Source organism: Aotus nancymaae, unplaced genomic scaffold (assembly GCF_030222135.1).
Source record: "Aotus nancymaae isolate 86718 unplaced genomic scaffold, 86718_ANA_hifiasm-v0.15.2.pri h1tg000011l, whole genome shotgun sequence".
Lineage (NCBI taxonomy): Eukaryota > Metazoa > Chordata > Mammalia > Primates > Aotidae > Aotus > Aotus nancymaae.
In genome coordinates, this window is record NW_026988422.1 from 698361 (window position 1) to 719804 (window position 21444).

The 21444-nt window shown below is 39.9% G+C and overlaps 1 protein-coding gene and 1 non-coding gene across 2 annotated transcripts in view; one reads left to right on the forward strand and one right to left on the reverse strand.

Annotated features, from left to right (window-relative positions):
* Positions 1–9707, reverse strand: part of DCBLD2 (discoidin, CUB and LCCL domain containing 2) — a 117457-nt gene extending 107750 nt beyond the window's left edge. Inside the window, exon 1 of the mRNA XM_021667012.2 lies at positions 9503–9707. Within this exon, the coding sequence (XP_021522687.1) occupies positions 9503–9707 (205 nt within the window). The remainder of the gene's footprint in view (positions 1–9502) is intronic.
* A 6832-nt stretch (positions 9708–16539) lies between these two features.
* LOC135274343 (U6 spliceosomal RNA) lies at positions 16540–16646 on the forward strand. The gene has a single exon (XR_010342188.1). It is a non-coding gene; the product is annotated as a U6 spliceosomal RNA (small nuclear RNA).
* The last annotated feature ends 4798 nt before the right edge of the window (positions 16647–21444 follow it).

Below are 21444 nucleotides of genomic sequence, written 5' to 3' on the forward strand. Positions count from 1 at the left end.
CTTAGCAATCATATCCTAACATTGCCTATAAACACCTAGCTTCTCAAACACTCTATGGACAGTTTTACCATTTTGCTGATTCCCTCATTAATGAATGAACTGAACAAAGTAATTGGTGTGTTCATCTTATATTTGCATGACAATCATGATTTTGCCTTTTTTTGCAAATTATAACCTGTAATGTAGCTCTTCAGTGGAGCCTTGGATCTGCAGTTTTACAAACTTGAAAACGCTACAGGCAACAACTAAAAACACAAAAAACCTCTTTCCGCCTGGTGTCCCCTCACCACTCCACATCTACCATCTTTTTTCTCACTTTTTCCTTCTTATACATAGAGGTTTCTTTAGTTGCCTATGCTTGATGTCTTACTTCTTTGTCTCCTGTTCTAATGTCAATGCACTGCCAATTCAACTTCAAGACTGTTGCAGGTTGAATTGCATGCCTCAAAAAGATATGCTCAAGTCCTAATTTTTGGTACCTACAAATGTGACCTTATCTGGAAAATGGGCTTTGCAAATGTAATCAAGTTAAAATGAGGTCATTCTGGATTTAGGCTAGGCCCTAATCCAACAACTGGTGTTTTCTAAGCGGAGCAAAGTTTAGACACAGATGCAGGGAGAACCACATGTAACCACAGAGGCAGAGATTGGAGTGATGCATTACAAGCCAAGGAATGCTAAGGGTGGCAATCACCAAAAGCTAGAAAGAGGTAAGATCCTTCTCTAGAGTCTTAGGAAAGAGCACGGCCCTCTGCACACCCTAATGTCAGAATTCTAGCCTCCATAACTGTGAGACAATAAATTTAAGTCATCTAAGTTTGTGGTACTTTGTTACACAGCCCTAGGAAACAAATACACAGATCTGCATATCCAGTGAAACTTTTCACTAAAGCAGTCACTTTCTGAGCTGCCAAAAGCCAATGAAGAATTTTCCATCCTTATCTCTCGTGACCTTCTGCAGCATCTGGCATTGCTGGTACTTCTTTCTCTCACTTCCTTCTCCCTTCCTTCACATCTCCCCTCCCTCCTTCTTAAAACTCTCTTCCCATGTCTTAGTTCCTTTACCCCTCCAACTGCATCTCACAGACACCTTAACTATATGTAACCCTGGTACTACTGCCTGTTGATGCTGCTGTTCTGAGTTCTTTCCCTACTCTGTACTCTACATGGGCAATCTCACCTACTCCTTGACTTCAGTTATCACCAAATGGAGAAAGCTCCAAAGTCTTCAATCGTATCTATAGACATATTAAGAACTTTTGCAGAAGTTCTGCAGCATTTGAAACTTCACATGTCCTACGCATTCAATGAAAAACCTCCACATGCCTAGCAGTGTGCTACTAGGTAGCAGGAAGAACAGTAAGAATGTCAAGCAAGGCCCTTGTCCTTACAGTGTTTACAATCTAGGGAGTAAGACTGAGAGAGTCATTTCAGGGATGATGAGTACTAAGTAATGAGTTCTTCAGAGAGACAGAGACAGAGAGACAGAGAGAGAGACAGAGAGCGTGAGTGCACAGTTAGCTAGGCAGAAATCCTGGTGAATGAGAGAAGTGGAAAGCAGGACGAGGAAGATTCTCCAGAATGAAAAATCTCAACATTATAAACTGACTTTTGGCTCTCTCAAATTTAACTGGTCATTATATTTTATACTGTTTTTTTTTTTTGAGACAGAGTCTCACTCTGTCACCAGATGCCAGGCTGGAGTGCAGTGGCGCGACCTCGGCTCACTGCAACCTCTGCCTCCTGGGTTCAAGCAACTCTCCTGCCTCAGCCTCCCGAGTAGCTGGGGTTACAGGCGAGTGCCACCATGCCCAGCTAAATTTTTTGTATTTTTGGTAGAGACGGGGTTTCACCATGTTGGCCAGGATAGTCTCGATCTCTTGACCTCGTGATCCGCCCGCCTCAGCCTCCCAAAGTGCTGGGATTACAGGCGTGAGCCACCGTGCCCGGCCTGTATTTTATATTTTCTATCTCCTTAGCAGCTCTAAATTTAGTCCCTCTGAACAAGTGCAGGCCCTTGCAAAGTTCTCCAACAGGTTTCCCCACTTTCTGTGTTTCCTTCCTCTAATCCACTGTCCACACTCCAGCCAGAGTTTCTTAAATACTAACTGGGTCATGTAGGTCCCTTATTTAGAAATTCTTTAACTGTTTTCCACTGACGATACAACAAAGTTCAAACTCTTCGGCCAGGATACAAAGTCTTAATCTGGCCCCTGATTCCCTTTCTGGTCTCATCTCCTCACTTTTCCCACAACCTCTTTGTTCCACAGTCCTGAACTACAGGTGACTCCCCACCTGCTCCATGCTCTCACCTCTGTGTCACTGCACTTGACATTCCGCTCTGCCAAGAATAATGTCCCTCCTCCTCCTTTTATCCACCTAGCAAATACCTACTCGATGTTATTTTCTCTGTGAAACCTTTCTGAAGCTCCTGGTCTTTCTCCCTATTTCCGTAATAATAATCTCTTTCTGTACTTAATATGCTTAATTATGCATATTTATGTCAGTTTACCATACCAACCTGTAAAATTCTGTTAGGAAAGCAAAGCATTCTATTCACCTTTGTCAGCATACACACAGAAACAAAACATACAAGGCTCCTAACACATGCTGTTGAATGAGAAACCCAAACTAATGTTATAATAGACAACTAACACATTAGAAAGTACATAGGCTTTGGAGTCCAACCGACTTAGATTCAAATTCCGGGCATGCCAGTTTTAGAGATCCTGAGCCCTTAACCTCCACAAGCCTACATACCCTAACCAGTACCCTGGTGAGGATGCGACTACCTCGTGGAGGAGGATACCATCACCCAACTCCCAGGATAAACGTAAAAGTTCAATGAGAACTTCTTTAAAATACGGCGCACTCCTTATAAATTAACACCCTTTCTCCTAGAAGAGGATGCCTCTGTTTAGCTAGTACTCCACCTTATCGTTCTCTGAGATGTACATTGCAGTTTCCCAACAGCTTTATATGACCTCATGCCCCTTGGTTATTTGACTGGTCCAAGAGTGGGTACTGACTCACACTAGGCCAACATGAGGCCAGCTCACCCTTTCCTCCAATTACTGGATCCTGTACAACAGGGAAAATCCAGAATCTCTCCATGTTAAAACTGGAAGCCTTGGGGATTGCCAGCAGCCATGATTCCTTCCACAGAGAGAAAGCCAGACTGAAGCAAGAGAGAAGAACTAAGCTGAGTCCTTGGTTCCTGAAGTCTAGCTGCATTCCTGCTTTCTCCTTGACTTAGGTTGGTTCGGTTTTAACAAAAATTCTGTCAGTTACCTCACAATCCTCCCAATACTTTCTCCTTCTACCTTAAGCAGTTATGGATTTCCGTTCTCTATAACCTCAAAAGTCCTAACTAAAACACTCTTCCTCCATGCAGGCAACAGAATGTCCACCTCATATCTAGACCTATAAAGTTGGCTTTGAGGATGCCAAGAGTAGCCAGGAACAAAGGCATGTCAGGAGAGAAGAGATAAACCATAAGCCTGAAAATGATCTGAGATAGTGGGGATCAAAAACATTGAAATATATCAATAGGTAGAAGGTTGGAGAGGTGGAGAGCACAAAACCCATGTTAAGGTTCCGTTGAGCTGGAGGCCCTTAATAAACAAATTATTGTGAACAATCATGCCTTTCTGTCACATTCCTCTACTGCATGCTCTGACTCCTCTCACTGAGCTAGGGGTAGAACAATAACTGGGGAAAAGGGGAAGAGGGATGGAAAAGTGAGTCTTAGTGGAAAGGAAACATTTTAAAATGGAAAGTTTAACTGCAGAGTAAAGTGAAACAAAATTTTCTTTCACATATCGATTCACTCATTGAACAAGAATTTACTTGCTACCCAGATTCCATCCCAGCCTTATTACATTCTAAAAAGAGATGAGTTACATATTTTAAAACATTTAGAGTGGTAAGTGGATGTCAAAATTCAACAAGGCTATTATTTAAATCCAGGTATGTCTTGAGTCCAAAGCCTCCAGATTTTCAAAGACCACTGTGGCAAAAAACAAAACAAAACACAAAACAAAAAAATCCCACAACTAATAATAATGAAGATAGACAAAGCTGCTTGGTTTTTCAAACTAAACAAAAATCAAAACAAATCAAAATCTGACAGTTTAAATGACAGTTTCAGTAAAGCAGAAGTGAAACTCTTGCTTTTTTATTGCAATAAAAATAACAAACAATAAAGTATTAAACAATAATTATTAAACAGTAAATTAATTTAACAAATGTCTGCTGTGTGCCAGTCACTAAGAAAATGTACAGCACGGATGCAGACTACCATTTAGAAAGTTTGTCACTGAAAAAAAACAGAATATAAGGCACCTGGAAAACAACTGAAAAAAGAGATGTGTAAAAGCCAGTGGCATTTTGAGCACGTTTCCAGATATAAAGTACAAGCACCACAGAAGTATGAAGCATATCAAAACAAAATTAACATTCCTCAATGAAGCAGTGTTCTGATAAAGAGGAAAAGGACAAGGCTTCTGGCAGGAGGGAGTTACACTGTACAAGAATTAGAAGGGCAGGAGTTTGCCTGTACAAATCAGCTCTACAAAGCGATAGTCTGCTGAGTAGTAATCCCCACTGGCAATTTGATTAGCCAGTCCTCATTTGTGGCAGATGTAATCATGATGACCACATGATTTAATCTTGTAACTATGAGCTGTACAGAACCACAGAAGGCAGACAGTGGGGATTATCATGTGGGCCCAAGTTTGGGAACTGTCCAAGACCTGGGAAAGAGCATTGTTGGAGGCCAAGGCAGGCGGATCACCTGAGGTCAGGTGTTCAAAACCAGCCTGACCAACATGGTGAAACCCCGTCTTAAAAAAAAAAAAAAAAAAAAAAATTACTTCATAAATACTGAATGTCTTATAATTTTGCATTTTGAAATTTTTGTCTTGCTGTATTTTGTACATATGCTTATGTGTGTTAAATTAGTCTACAAATTAATTTTACATGAACACACTATTAAAATCCCGTAAGATTATGCAGCTATGTGAGTATGTAATAGAAAATTTAAAATTATAATTTGATGGATTAGAAGACAGAACTGTGGATAATTATCTACGTCTTTAGTTTTGAATAATAATCATTGTTATCTATAAAATATTTTAAAATAAATACAAAGTGCTATGGTCATAAAGTTGCCACATCAGAAAAATTGCTAACTTGTCTCACTTCATATTTCAACAATCACATTTAGCAAATAGCACTATCTTTATGAAGCTTTTCCTAATCCTTTTAGTGTTATGTCATCATCATTTCATATCCTGGCAACTACTCAAGAAGTAGAAGCAGAAACTGTCTACTGGTATGCATTCATTTAATGTCCAACATTACTACCTGAGCTTCACTTCCCAGTGTCGCTTTGCTAAGTGTAGTCGTAAATGTAAAATCTACTCAGATGTAAATCTAGCCTTTTCTCACATACATGATCTGATTATGAACTTTTGGAAATTAATTCACTTGTCATTTTACTTCTAGTACTGGTACTTATACAGATTCCACCATTTTAAGATTTTTTTTTCACGTTTGTCTTTTAAAATGAAGCTCAGATGTTCAAAAGGAATTAACCATCCACAGAGAAAATAATGTGTTCTTTTTGTTTCTAACACTGAGAAATCTACCTATAATTTACCTGCAATCTTATAATCAATTTTTCATTCACAAGTTTCAAAAATGTGGCGTTTAAATCTGATCATTCATAAGTGTGGGATGCGTGCTGTTTCTAATTTTTATTTTTTTAATTAATTAGAAATACAGCAGAAAAGATGCTTTTTTTTTTTTTTTGCTTCTGAACAAAATTGCCTAAGAGCCCTAATGTTTCATCAAAGAAAAGACAATGGAAATTTCTAAATTAACCTCATGTCAACATGAAAAATAATTACAAATGTTTATTTGCAGACAGAAGTTTTTATTTTCTGAAAACTTACAAATATTGTTCAAAAATATTTCCCTGCATCACAAGCAAATAAAGGCATAAATATAAACTTTTTCACATATTGGTTCCAAATATGACCAAATAACTGAATCATCCTTTTTAAGAATGAACCTGACAAATCAGGTTTAATTTGTATTTCACAGATTAGATCAGCAAAGAAAAACTAGTATCTTCACAACATGTTATATATTAATAGGCCTAAACAAATCAGGCTTAATGGATTTTAAAAATTAATTTCCTGGTATTTTACCATGTTTAAATTACATTCTAACAGAGAAAGTAGGCAAGTCTTCCAGGATATAAATGAGGAAGCTGAGTTCCTGAGATGAAGTAACCCAAATTCCTACAGTCATAATGGAAACCAGTGACATAAATTCAATCACATAGTAGACCATCAACTTTCTATAAATTTATTATGGTAGCAAATATGCTACCAGCATAAGTTTCACCAATTTAAATATTTGAGATGTACATTTTACAGAAAAAAAAATTTAAATAAAAAAGATTTCAAAGACGAACTTCTTGATATCCAACTTAGAACTCTACACAAATACAAGCCATATCTGAAATATCAACATAATAGAGGTAAACACACATTTGTACACTTATGAATGAAACAGGACTGGTTAAAATACATCTGTTGTGAAAATTCGATGTTTTCAAACTAATCATACATTTTATTATGAGCCAAATTAAAAGAAAGGTCATTGTGAACAGAAAAGTCTACTGAGGAATAGCTATGTATGACATTAATTGGAATGAAGGTAATATATTCTAGTTCTGACCCCAAATGGTGTCAGAAAGAAAAAAGACACTGAAGCACATTTCTACCTCAACATATATACTAGATGCATTTCTACCTTCATTTGTCAAATGAAGAACAAATCCAACAAAAACTTTTTTGCGATTTAATTTTTATTCTGACTATATGCAATTTGCAGAAAATTTAAAAAAGTATAAAGAAATGTCCCGCAATTTTACCACCAAAAGACAACTGTCAACAGTTTATTATTTCCTTCCAGTCTTCTTAAGACTTCTTACAGAGTAAAAACTACCTTGTAACTGAACATTACAACACGTGGAAATCCCCATTATTAAAAATTCTAAAGGTGTTCTGAAACACTTCTCCTTTTGAAATCTGACTTCTTTTCAGGTTATGTGAGGGAATATCAACAGACCTTAAAGAATATCTGTTAAGCTAGGAAGACTGGCTTAAAAGGAATTCCACCACAGCCTGCATTAGGGTCGTTTGGACAAAAAACTTATTTTTTAAAAATTAGGGAATTCAAATCTCAAATAATTCCTGAGTTTTCAGATGACGTATACATTAGCTCTTAATTTATCAACTTAGTAAGATCAATGATAATCATTTACAGCTATTTTAAGCTTTTCCCTTTGCAAAATTCCTGCATACTATCATTTCATTTATATTAAACTATGATAGGTATACATTTTCATATTAATGATGTAGAAAACTGAGGTACAAAGAGATTAAATATTAAATGATTTAACAAAATTTACCCAAGCAATTTAGAAGAACAGAACCAAAAAAGAAAGCATTTTAATTACCAGAATAATTTCTATTTGTGTTGATGTTTACGTAAGTCGACATTGTGAAAGAGAAATGTATTTGTTAAAATGCTCTGGTAAAAAAATTATATTAAACCTTAAAAAAATGAAGTAATGTTGCATGTCTGATTAGACCGGACTTTTCTAAAAACAAGGCAATCCCTCATTTGGAAGGGACGTAACTGATCCCATACTGTTCCAAGACTTTTTTTTAATAACATGACACAAACAGTACCAGATCTAGAAACAAGCAAAACAGAGTACTCAGCCTATGGAGTAATATGCCTTCCTGCATCAATGCACCTTATATTCTTTGTGTCTCAATTTCCTTACCTTTGAGCTGGGGTAACAGTAACTATCTCAGCTGACTGTAGTGAAGATTCAAGGAGGTAATAAACACAAACCACTTAGTCTAGTCTTGCCCGCCACAAAGTAAGCCGTAAGTGCTAGCAATACATATAAGCCTGCTTTTCCCACTACCAGGAGTGAAGCACATACATAAGTTCTGAAACTACAATGGAGAGGATTTCACACTTTCATATATTAAACGCTGATGAGGTTCAACAATTTAAGAAGACGATCTAAAACCTAAATGCTAAGCATCTACATTTTCAGTTACTCTATAGAGAAATGTGGCTACATCTAAGGGGTCAGTGTGCCAAATAGGTTTTTTCCTTATAGTTAGAGAGATTATATTTCCACAAGTCTGTCAAAGTTCAGCTTCTTAATGACAAGCCATGATTCCACGCTTTACTGAAAACCATGACAACACCATACAGCTGGGCTTGGTCGGGCAGGGTGGCTCACACCTGTAATCCCAGCACTTTGGGAGGTTGAGGTAGGAGGATCACCTGAGGTCAGGAATTCGAGATCAGCCTGGCCAACACGATGAAACCCCCGTCTCTACTAAAAATACAAAAATTAGCTAGGCGTGGTGGCGGGCGCCTGTAATCCCATCTACTTGGGAGGCTAAGAAATGCTGAGGCAGGAGAATCGCTTGAACCCGGGAGGCGGAGGTTGCAGTGAGTTGAGATTGTGCCACTACACTCCGGTCTGGGCAACAGAGCGAGACTCCATCTCACCAGAAAAAAAAAAAAAAAAAAAAAAAAAAACCCAAACCAACAAAAAGCTGGGTTTAAAGGTAAAGAACAATTTTGTTTTAAAAAACCCTCTTTTTAGCAATATGTAATAATCCAATCCTTATCCTTCCCACTACAATAAAATAGAAAATGCAATGGAAAAGTCTGTTCAAAAACTGATTCAAAAGTGATTCAAAAATTGTGGTACACTACCGGAAAATAGTAAAGGGGAAAAGAAATCAGCCCCGCATTCTCTATTATAATTATTTAATAAACAGTTTTGCTTGTTATGGAATAGGTTTTTCAAGAATTTCAGGTGGAAAAAAAGTTTCCTCACTTTCTAGAAAGAATTACTTTTTTAAGGTGGAACGCTTCATTTGGGCAAATCAGCGCAGAGCTGGGTGAGACCCAGTGTTTGACCCAGGCAGTCCAGATCACCAGCCCCAATAACGGATTGTAAAGAACACGTTCTGAATCCAAGATTCAGAGATAAGCAGAAACTATTCGCTTCAGAACCCGAGCTCTTTCACAAAGGGTGATAATTACCACCACTTGCGTTTAATTGGTTTAAGATGCTATTGAATTAACCTGCCTACAGCGTCCATCCCTCCGTACAGCTTAACTTTAGGGGTCACTATCTCATAGCCGGGTCTCGCGTCCCTCTTCTCGGAGAAATAAATGGCCTTGCCAAAAGTAAAGCCGCGCCAACTTGGGGACGGACGACCAAGAGCCGACCCTTGCAACTCAACCCTGCGAGCACCCAGCCAGGTCTGGCCTCGCGCGAAAGAGCACCACGCCTCCCTGCAGCGTCTGCAGGTTCCTCCACTGGCCGAGACCCGGCGCCCCGAGGGAGGCTCCCCGCGCCGCTCAGTCCCCGGGGACCACTCACCTTGCTGGGCTCCGGCGTCCTCGAGCAGCAGGAGCAGGACGAGTAAGAGCAGCAGGAACAGAGGCATGGAGAAGGAGGAGGAGGCGGAGCAGGGAGGGAGGGAGCGGGAGAGGGGGAGAGCGGCCCAGGCGGGGGCGGCGGCCGCGGCCCGGACTGGGGGACACCGCGGGCAGCGCCCGGCTCTCACCACCGCCCGGCTCGCCATCGCGGCGGCCGGCAGTCCGCCTGCATAGTGCGGGCGCCCCGGGAGCCCCGCGCGCCTCCGGCCGCGGCACCCGACCAGGAGACCGCGCAGCGGCGGGACAGCGAGAGGCAGCGCGCGCCGCGCCCCGTGCCGGGACCCTTCCGCCCCTCACCCTGCTTCACCCTCGCCTCCTTCGTCCCTTCCCCCCGCTCCCCGCGCCGAGACCCCGGGCCGGAGCGCAGGGGAGGGGAGGGAAGGAAGCAGAGTGCTCGAGTGGCGGAAGGCGGCCGCGGCGGAGCTGAGGGACGCGCCTCCCGCGCCGCGCTCCTCTCGCGGTCCCCGCTCGCCGCGCTCGCCCGCGGCTCTGGCTCCTGTAGCAGGCCGGCCGCCCGTTCCCTCGCGCTCCCTCCCGCGCGCGCCGGCCACGCCCCCTCGGCGCCTCGGCCAACCCGCGGCCAGCTCTGGTTCGTCTCCTTCCGCGAAACCCAATCAGCATGCTCACTCCTGGGTCTACCCGACAGCTCCCCTGCCCACTCCCCTGGCGCCACCGCCCCTTATCTGCCTCTGCCAATCCCCTTCGGCCTTTGGAGGCGTCCCTCCCGCCTCCTCCAATCCGGGTCCCGCCCCCAAGCGCCGGAGCCCGCGGCCCCTGCCTGGCCCCAGCCTGGCCCCGGCGCCTTTTATTGTTGGGGCTGCAGCCCAAGCTGATCCTGCGGAGGCGGCCGCGAGCTCGTCAATGACTTCCGGGACTTCCCCCGCCTGCGCATCGTGCTCCTCAGGCCCACCGCGCTCCTTGCTCCTCAGCCACACATCAGGCCACTGGAAGGGGTGGGAAACCTGGATCCTGGATGGGTTTAGCTGGGAGCTGAGTCTAAGGGACTTTTTTTTTTTAAATGGCAGAGCATGGTTTGTTTTGTTAAAACTGCTGCCAGTTGTTGCAACAACTCCGAGTTACAATAATAGATACAGTGTTCAATTTTTAATATATGTGTTCCCTGTTTTCTCTGTCTTTTTATGGCGGGGAAGGGAGGGGAAACACGAAAGTATAAAATAAGATCCGTGCCCCAAAGGCAATGAAATCTAACGTCCTAACCTTCGTTCAGCCATTCTACAAGGAGTTGTTGAGCACCTGCTATCATCTGCAAACATTACAGAAATCTTGAAATGTGGAACAGAGATGGAAATATAGCACGCAAGTCAGAATGAAGTAAATGCTAATTAGAGTCACAAGCAATTTGATGGCGACTGTAAGCCTATGGAACGACAAAAAGAATTTTAGGAAAGAGGAATGCAGAGGTCTATGCAGTGATTTATTTTAGAGAGAAAAGAGTGGAGATCTAGGTTGTCTTTAACAGCAGCCCCTAAAAGGACAATGGTGTCATTAACAAATACTAAAAACTGGAAAGATGGAACAAGTTGTGTGGGAAAGTAAGTTAATTTTGGACATAATGAATTTGAGATGCCAACTTAGATAATAAGTGAAACTATGTAACAGGCAGATGGATATTTTAGTCTAAAGCTCAGATTGAGTGCTTTGAAATTATGGCTCTGGAAGTCATACATAGATGTGATAATCAAAAATATGGAAGGGACTGATATCCTCAAATGAAAATCTAAGTTGGAAAGGACTTTGGAGGTCGTATTGTTCAACTCCCCTGCATATTTCTCATACAATAATCTCTGACCAAGTTTATTCAATAAGCATTTATTAAATACCCAAGAAACCCTACTATGGTCGAAGCCATTGTGGGCATTGGGCATAAAAAGTTTAATGAGAAGAGCTTACATTCTGGAGGAGGAGGTGACATGTAAACCAACCTATTGTTATTAGTGCTGTGTTAGAGGTGTGGACTGGTGCCACAATACCACAGTGAAAGGAGTTCAAAAAAACCCATAACAGTTTGAAACTCCAGTGTCTTGAATAAGAAGCTGAAGTGAAAAAGGTGATCTCAGGCCAGAGGCAAAATAGGCTGGGTCACAGACTCAATGGTGTTGATGGATCTGGATTGACTACTGCTGACGTAATGGAAGGAACTGGAGACTAGTCTAGAAAAGTTAGGAGGGACAAGATCTTTAAGAGTCAAGATTTTATTTTGTATCACTGAAAAATAACTAAAGGGTTCTAAGAAAGAATGACATTATCCTTTTTTTTTTTTAATTTTTTAAATTTTTTAATGGAGCTTCACTCTTGTTGCCCAGGCTGGAGTGCAATGGTGCAATCTCGGCTCACTGCAAGCTCTGCCTCCCAGGTTCAAGCAAATCTCCTGCCTCAGCCTCCCAAATAGCTGGGATTACAGGCATGCACCACCATGTCTGGCTAATTTTGTATTTTTAGTAGAGATGGGTTTTCTCCATGTCGATCAGGCTGGTGTCGAACTCTTGACCTCAGGTGATTGGCCCGCCTGGTCCTCCCAAAGTGCTGAGATTACAGGCATGAGCCACCGCACCAGGCCATTATCAGGTTTGTATTGTAAAAATCCCAATCAGGCAGTAGGGTAAGGAATGTGGTAAGAGCAAGACTGGAAGCCAGGGAGAGCCAGGCTGCAGTTAAAGGGAGTGATGGTGAGTTTTTACTGCATCAGCAGTAAGCTCGGAAAGGGGGGACCAACTAGTGGAATATTTTTAAACTTAGTGACTGATTACATGTGGGGTATAAGGAGTTGAGGAAGTCTTCAGGTTTCTGGTAGAAGGTAGTATCTTTCCCATGGTAAGGAGTACAAGAAGGAGAATTGGATAAAGAAGTAGAAGACAGACTAAACCTATCAAACATGATGTGCTAATATGGCAAGCAGTCAGTTGTGAAATAAGATTTCTAGTAATAGACAGTGTCAGTGACTGAGACAACCTATTTTGTGTTGAATCATTCTTTTTTTTTTTTTTTTTTTTTTTTTTGAGATGGAGTTTCGCTTTTGTTGCCCAGGCTGGAGTGCAGTGGCACAATCTCAGCTCACCTCAACCTCTGCCTCCCAGGTTCAAGTGATTCTCCTGCCTCAGCCTTCCGAGTGGCTGGGATTACAGGCATGCAGCACCATGCCCAGCTAATTTTTTGTATTTTTAGTAGAGACAGGGTTTCTCCATTTTGGTCAGGCTGGTCTCGAACTCCCAACCTCAGGAGATCTGCACAACTCGGCCTCCCAAAGTGCTAGGATTACAGGTGTGAGCCACTGTGGATGGCCTGAATCACTCTTTTCATAGGACCATTGAGAAAGAAGCTTGAGGTCACACGGGTGGTGACAGAGCAAGGTATTATGAATCTTAGCCTGGCATTCTGTTGACTACAGAGAACTGCAGCAGAGGCAAACAATTCACTTAAGACCTAGCACAGTTATCGATACTTTCTGGAAGAGGCAAAATTTGGTCTCTAGCAACCCCTACCCTTTAATACAGCATGAAAAGACCAAAATTTTCTCCTGGGACCTCACACCAAAGGTATATAACAGGCTTTCATTTCTAACACAATGCCTGGGTAAAGTGGAATTCTAGTTTATATTACCTTTCTTACTCTCCGCATGCTGCTTTAGACAATTTGCCATGATCCTTGCTTCCAGGGACTTAGTTTATTTGGGGATTGACATCTTATGAGGCAATGGGAACAATACTTGTCCAAGACCATTTTACCCACGCAACCCAGATGCATAACCCAGCGGAAGAGCTGGGGATTCTAATGAAGTCTCAAAGTGGATAGGTTTGGAGAGGACCATCATTGTAGTAGACAAAGGGTCCCAGAAGCTAAAATTCCTCCACAAGGCAAGCCCAGGTTCCTGCTTCTTTCTACAGGGTTTCAAAATGAAAGGAGCTTTAGAGGATCCCTTAGGTATAGAACCAACAGAGCAAATCCAAACCGAGCAGTGTCTTCATAGCACATGAGTTCATTGACATAGACCAGATCTTGTAGCAGTCATGATCCATTCTTTGGCAAATGAATTAATTCTTTGGATGTAGGATTTAAGGAAGACTTGCATTTCAGGAAAGGATCACATGGAATAGTTAGATATGAAATTCCAGGAATTAAAGTGTATATCCTTTTGATGTATTTATGGTTGTTTACTCTACATTAAAATATTGAAAAATAAAAATAGACTCTTGGCCAGGTGTGGTGGCTCACGCCTGCAATCCCAGTACTTTGGGAGGCTAAGGCAGGTAGATCACAAGGTCAAGAGATCGAGACCATCCTGGCCACCATGCTGAAACCCCGTCTCTACTAAAATTACAAAAATTAGCTGGGCATGGTGGGGTGCACCTGTAGTCCCAGCTACTCGGGAGGCTGAGGCAGGAGAATCGCTTGAACCCAGGAGGCGGAGGTTGTGGTGAGCTGAGATTGCGCCATTGCACTCCAGCCTAGCAACAGAGTGAGAATCAATCTTAAAAAATAAAAAGTAAAAAATAGATCCTCAACCTAAATTTTAATTCACCAGACCTTTCTTCTCTTTTTATCTTTTCTCTCTTTTCTTTTCTTATTCTTTCTTTATTTTATGTTTCTTAATCATTAAAGAGTGGAAGAATAAAGAAAATTTAATTAATCTATAGATAAAAGGGGAAATATAAAAAGAATAGTTACACTCTACTATTCCTACGTTCAAATGAATCCCAGTGCAGCCAACTGCTAAGGAAATGAAAAGGGAAGAAAAGAACCTGGGGGCTGGTGCCTTCGTTTCTGTCTGGACGGAGACATCTGGATTTTAGTAGAATGACACGGTAAGAATCATTTGGTACCATCATGGCTATTAAACGTCTGTTAGCATGAATGAAACAAAAGCGGCTCATTTAAAATGGCATTTATACTGGAAACCTTAGGATGATGGCATGTAATGAATCACTGGTGAGCTTTATCAGTGAGTGTGTATTTTTGGCAGGATAACAGAAATAGGGAATGAACAAGAATGTGCTTTTGTGATCTTCCAGTGGGGTAGGAGAGAAAGAAGATTGTGGCACTTCTGGGGAAATACTTCAAACTTCAAAGACCAGAGCCCTAAGATCTGGTTACTGTTCTCACAGGAGCATTTTCTTTGTCCTGTTGACTGTTTGGGAAAATGTTTACAGCCAACTTTACTGCTAAATATCTGAATTCTACTGAAGATACTTTCTTCCTTTCTGCGAACAGAAGTGGTTTGGATACATTTTTCTCTATCTTGTATGCTTTTTTCAGTTACTTATTTCGGTCAACTCTCTTAGGTTTATTACTCATGTTTTCTTAACATTTATAAACTTTTAAAAAGATATCTGTTATAGCAAATTTAAGGCAAAAGTGCCAGAAATCTAACTTATTATTATAGAACATATTTAATTTCTGCCAATGGACAATAATGTTAAATACCTATAAGATTTATGTTTGTATATGTAAGCAACATAACTAACTTTTATCATTTTCCATTTGCATCTTCATCTACTGCAACCATCTTGCTCTCTTTCTCTCTCTCCATCTCCTGCCCCAGTCTCTCTCCCACTCTTTTTTTTTTCTAGGAACATTAGGAAATTAACCAATTCATTTTTGTATGGCTCATGACAAGAAAGTTTGAGTCTAGTATTTTATCTCTGATGGAGATTTCAAAGGACTTTAGTAAAAGCATGTGAAAACTGCCTTCCATAACATTATTATTGTACCTGGAAATTAGGAAATTAATTCTACATGAATGGTTAACACAGCATTAAAATGTGAATAGTGACCATGCTAGCATATTTGAGATAATATGATTTAGGTATCCTGCAGACCTCCCCTGCTATATGCTTGTTTCCTTCCCTGTAGGACTTTTGCTGGCAACATAGTTGAGAATTAAATGTATAGAGTTGAAATGCTCTTTGGCTTCTGAGAAAGTGAGTTTTTTGGGATCATGGAAACAGCTGTAGATCAGAATCCTGTATACAATTTCCGCTTGAAAGTGCTGTATAACCTCCAGCAAGGCTCCGAATCTCTCTAGGCCTCAGTTTCCGTGCCCAAAACAGAAAGTAGTTGGATCCTAGTCTAAATCTGAAGTTTGATAATGCTTCCAAATTTTTATTATTCACATCTCCCTTTCATCTCATGCCAAATTCTAAGTCTTTAGTTCCCAGATTTCTACCTAACGAGGAGGGAGAAGAACCAAACGCTCTGGGAAATAATTGTCTTTGCTGAACACCAATGCACCTTAAAGGGTGTGTTTGATTTACAAAGTAACCCTCAGGTCCCCCAGCTGCATCCCAGCAATGCCTTTATGAATGGTGAATAACTCCAGTTTTATTCTGTAAAGAAGTGAGCAGAACCTTGGAACAGGCAGGGTAACCTTATCAGAGAGGACGTGGGGCAAGGTCAGAGGAAATAAAGCTAGTTGGCAACTTGGGAGGAAGCGGGAGCTTCAGAGAAGTAAGAAATAGAATTTCCCAGTCATTTGAATGCAAAAATGCTTTAAAAAGTAGGGACATCTGATAAATGATTTCAAGCTGTTTGCTGTATATGCTATACTGTAATTTTCCCCTTGCCTTCCTCCCAAGCTCTCCGTTAAGTTTACTACAATCACAGCCTTGATTGGGGGAAGCCTTGGGCCCTGTGAGTGGGGGACATGCCTATTTCCACATAAACAAGGGCAGCATCGGCAGGTGGGTGAAATTAAAGCATGGATCAAGGATTCAGAGGAAGCAGAAGACTACTAGAACTACAGGTTTTGAGAAACTTAAATCTTCACACCATTCCCCACTCCCTTGACAAAAAACTAGGTTTCTATCCCATGTAAGTCAGGATGTCTGAACGGATGACCATAGCAAGCTAGAGGATTTGGAACCATCCAGGCAAGTGATATCTTTCACACTAGGATAAGCAAATAATAATATAATAATTTAAATTTTTATTTTCTAAGAACAAAGAGAATAGAATTGAAATTGAGTACTCACTTCACCAGCACAGATACTAAAATTGGAACAATACAGAGATGATTAGCATGGCCCCTGCACAAGGATGACACACAAATTCGTGAAGGTTTTCATGTTTTTCAAGTCTGCAAAATAACCAGCTAGCATCATGATGACAAGATCAAATCCACACATAAAAATACTGACCATAAATGTAAATGGGCTAAATGCCCTGATTAAAAGATACAGAATGGCAGGCTGCATGAAGAGCCAAGACCCATCAATATGTTGTCTTCAAGAGATCATCTCATATGCAAAGACACACATAGGCTCAAAATGAAGGGATGGAGGAAAATTTACCAAGCAAATGGAAAACAGAAAAAAATAGTGGTTGCAATCAGTTTCTGACAAAATAGACTTAAACCAACAAAGATTTTTAAAAAGACAAAGAAGGACATTACATATGTTGAAGTGTTCAACAAGAAGAGCTAACTATCCTGAGTATATATGCACCCAGTACAGGAGCACCCTAATGCAAAAACCCTGAAATCATAACAGTCTCTCAGACCACCATGCAATCAAATTGGAACTCAAGATTAAGAAATTCACTCAAAACTACACAACTACATGGAAATTGAACAACCTGCTCCTAAACGATTCTTGGGTAAATAATGAAATTAAGGCAGAAAACAAAGAAGTTCTTTGAAACTAATGAGAACAAAGAGACAAGGAATCAGAATCTCTGGGATACAGTGAAAGCAGTGTTAATAGGAAAATTTATAGCACTAACTGCCCACATCAAAAAGCTAGAAAGATGTCACATTAACAACCTAACATTACAACTAAAGGAACTAGAGAATCAAGAGCAAACACACCCCAAAGCAGAAGACAAGAAATAACCAAGGTCAGAGCTGAACCAAAGGAGCTAGAGACACAAAAAACACATCAAAAAAATCAACAAATCCAAGAGCTGATTTTGTGAAAAAATTAATAAAATAGATAGACCACTAGCAAGAGTAATGAAAAAAAGAAGATTCAAATAAACACAATCAGGAGTGATAAGGGGCTATCACCAAAATACAACCATCAGATAATATTATCACCTTTATGCACATAAACTAGAAAATCTGGAAGAAACTGATGAACTTCTGAACACATACCCACCCCCCATAACTGAACCAGGAAGAAATTGAACCCCTGGATAGACCAATATTGAGTCCTGAAATTGAGGCAGTAATAAATAGCCTACTAACAAAAAAAAGTCCAGGAACAGATGGATTCACAGCCAAATTCTCCCAGAGGCACAAAGAAGAACTGGTACCATTTGTACTGAAACTAGTTCAAAGAATTGACAAGAAGGGACTCCTTTCTAACTCATTCTATGACACCAGCAGCATTCTGATACCAAAACCTGGCAGAGATACAATAAAAAAGAAATCTTCAGGCCAATGTTCTTGATAAACATCAATGCAAAAAGCCTCAATAAAATACTGGCAAACTGAATCCAGCAGCACATCAAAAAGCTTATCCATCATGATCAAATCAGCTTCATCCATCCTAGGGATTCAAGGTTGGTTCAACATACACAAATCAGTAAATGCGATTTATCACATAAATAGAACTAAAGACAAAAACTACATGATCATCTCAAGAGATGCATTAAATCGCTTCAATAAAATTCAACATCCCTCTTGTTAAAAAAAACACTCAATAAATTAGGTATTGAAGGAGCATATCTCAAAATAATAAGAGCCATGATTGACAAACCCACAGCCAATATCTTACTGAATAGGCAAAAGTTGGAAGCATTCCCCTTGAAAAACAGCGCAAAACAAGGACTCCCTCTTTTACCACATCTGTTTAACATAGTGTTGGAAGTTCTGGCCAAGGCAATCAGGCAGGAGAAATAAATAAAGAGTATTCAATTGAAAGAGAGGAAGTCACACTATCTCTGTTTGTAGGTGACATGATCCTGTATCTAGAAAACCCCATTGTCTCAGCCCAAAAGCTTCTTAAGCTGATAAGCAACTTCAGCAAAGTCTCAGGATACAAAATTAGTGTGCAAAAATCACAAGCATTCTTATGCACCAGCACGCAAGCAAAGAGCCAAATCATGAATGAACTTCCATTGACGACTGCCACAAAAAGAATAAAATGCTTAGGAATACAGCTAACAATGGATGTGAAGGACCTCTTCAAGGAGAACTACAAACCACTGCTCAAAGAAATCAGAGATGACACAAACAAATGGAAAAACATTCCATGCTTATGGATAGGAAGAATCAATATGAAAATGGCCACACTGTCAAAAGCAATTTATAGATTCAATGCTATTCCCATTAAACTATCATTGAGATTCTTCACAGAATTAGAAAAAAACTATTTTAAAGTTCATATGGAACCCGAAAAGAGACCAAATAGTCAAGACAATCCTAAACCAAAAGAACAAAGCTGGAGGCATCATGCTACCTGGCAAAACTATAAGACTACGGTAACAAAATAGCATGGTACTGGTACAAGAACAGACACATAGACCAATGGAACAGAATAGCGAACCCAGAAATATGACTGCACACCTACAACCAGCTGATCTTTAATAAGCTTGACAAAAACAAGCAACAGGGAAAGGATTTCCTATTTAACAAATGGTGCTAAAAGAATTAACTGACTAACCACATCGAGAAAATTGAAACTGGACCCCTTTCTTACACCATATACGAAAATCAACTCAAGATGGATTAAAGACGTAACTGTAAAACCCAAAATGATAAAAATCCAGAAGAAAATTGAGGCAATACCATTTAGGACATAGGCATGGGCAAAGATTTAATAAAGAAAACACCAAAAGCAATTGCAACAAAAGCAAAGATTGACAAATGGGATCTAATTAAACTGAAGAGCTTCTGCACAGCAAAAGAAACTATCATCAGAGTGAACAGACAACCCACAGAATGGGACAAAATTTTTGCAGACTACCCATCTGACAAAGATCTAACATCCAGCATCGACAAGGTACTTAAATAAATTTACAAGAAAAAAACAGGCTCATTAAAATGTGGGCAAAGGACATGAACAGACCTTCTCAAAAGACAGCATGTGCCCAACAAACATATGTAAAAAAGCTCAACATCACTGATCATTAGAGAAATGCAAATCAAAACCATAATGAGATCCCATCTTATGCCCGCCAGAATGATTATCATTAAGAAGTCAAGAAACAACAGATGCTGGCGAGATTGTGGAGAAAAAACACTATTACACTGTTGGTGGGAGTGTAAATTAGTTCAACCGTTGTGGGAGACAGTGCAGTGATTCCTCAAAGACCTAGAGGCAGAAATATCACTTCACCCAGCAATCTCATTACTGCCTATGATATAGGCAGTATATCCATTATAACAGAATGATTTATATTCCTTTGAGATATAAATCATTCTGTTATAAAGATACATGTGCGTATATGTTCATTGCAGCTTTATTCCTAATAGCAACGACATGTAATCAACCTAAATGCCCATCAATGATAGACTGGATAAAGAAAATGTGGTACATATACACCATGGAATACTGTGCAGCCATAAGAAGGAATGAGATCATGATCTTTTCAGGGACTTGAATGGAACTGGAAGCCATTATCCTCAGCAAACTAATGCAGGAAAAGAAAACCAAATACTACATGTTCTCACTTATAAGTGGGAGCTGAATGATGAGAACACATGGACACATAGTGGGGAAGAAAACTCACTGGGGCCTGTCGGAGTGTGGGAGACGGGAGGAGGGAGCACATCAGGAAGAATGGATGCTGGGCTTAATACCTAGCTGACAGGACTATCTGTGCAGCAAACCACATGGCACACATTTACCAGTATAACAAACCTGCACATATACCCCTGAACTCAAAATAAAAGTTGGGAAAAATATGTTTAAAAGGAATGTTTTCAAAAATAGAAATTGGGATTTTTTTTAATGCATAGATCTATTCTTTTAATGTTCTTTTTGAAACCTTTAAACTTTAAATTATTTGTTTAATAAGTCAATGGAATAGTAAGCAATATTTTAAATAATAGCAAGCCTTCAGAAATTCACTGTTTAGCAGGAATACTTAAGGTTTTTAAAACAAAGAAATGTATCATCTTCTTTGTATCACATTCACAGACTAGCCATATTAGCCTGCCTAACACAATAAGATATAAATGAGATGCAGAATATATTACACATTTTCATTTAAACAGAGCTTTTTATTTTTGTCATTCTATTAGCCATGGTTTGTGAAATGATAGATTGTGGACTAAGAAAAATAATATATTATTCAGATTAACCTGGCTTTCCATGAGCTTCTGAATTAATAATCAGGTTTTAATATAAGTGTTACATTTGACTGACATACACTATCATTTTATTCGTAGTTAACATACTGCACAAAAGTGAAGAAGTGAGAGATTTTTCTGAAGGATTGATTACAGATAAAAATAACTCCTAGCAGAGAAACAAAGGAGAATAGAATTTCCTGACTTAGCTATTTTTAATTTTAATTGTAAATAACTGTACATGCCTAGTGCTTATACAATTCTGAATGAAAAAGAACTATTTTTTAAACCTCGTATCTGGCATTATTTATTGGTAATCTCTATAAATCAATGCTTGGTTCCAATTTGTAGATCTGAAGATATGTAGATTCGTTTTGTGAATATAATCAGCATATTTGATGCACATTGCTTATCCTACTGAGTTGATCTAAATAGAGGGTAAGAGCATGGCCTTCATAAAAATCACAAATTACTGAGTCACAAAAAGTCATGCAGTAACAAAATTCATGGATTTCCTATTTACTTGGGACGAATTTGGAAGGCACTCAATTATTAACAGTCCCATCTAATGACAAAATCTATTTGTTTAGCTGTTTGATTGGAAATATTAAGCCTTTTTTTCCCCTAAAATCAAT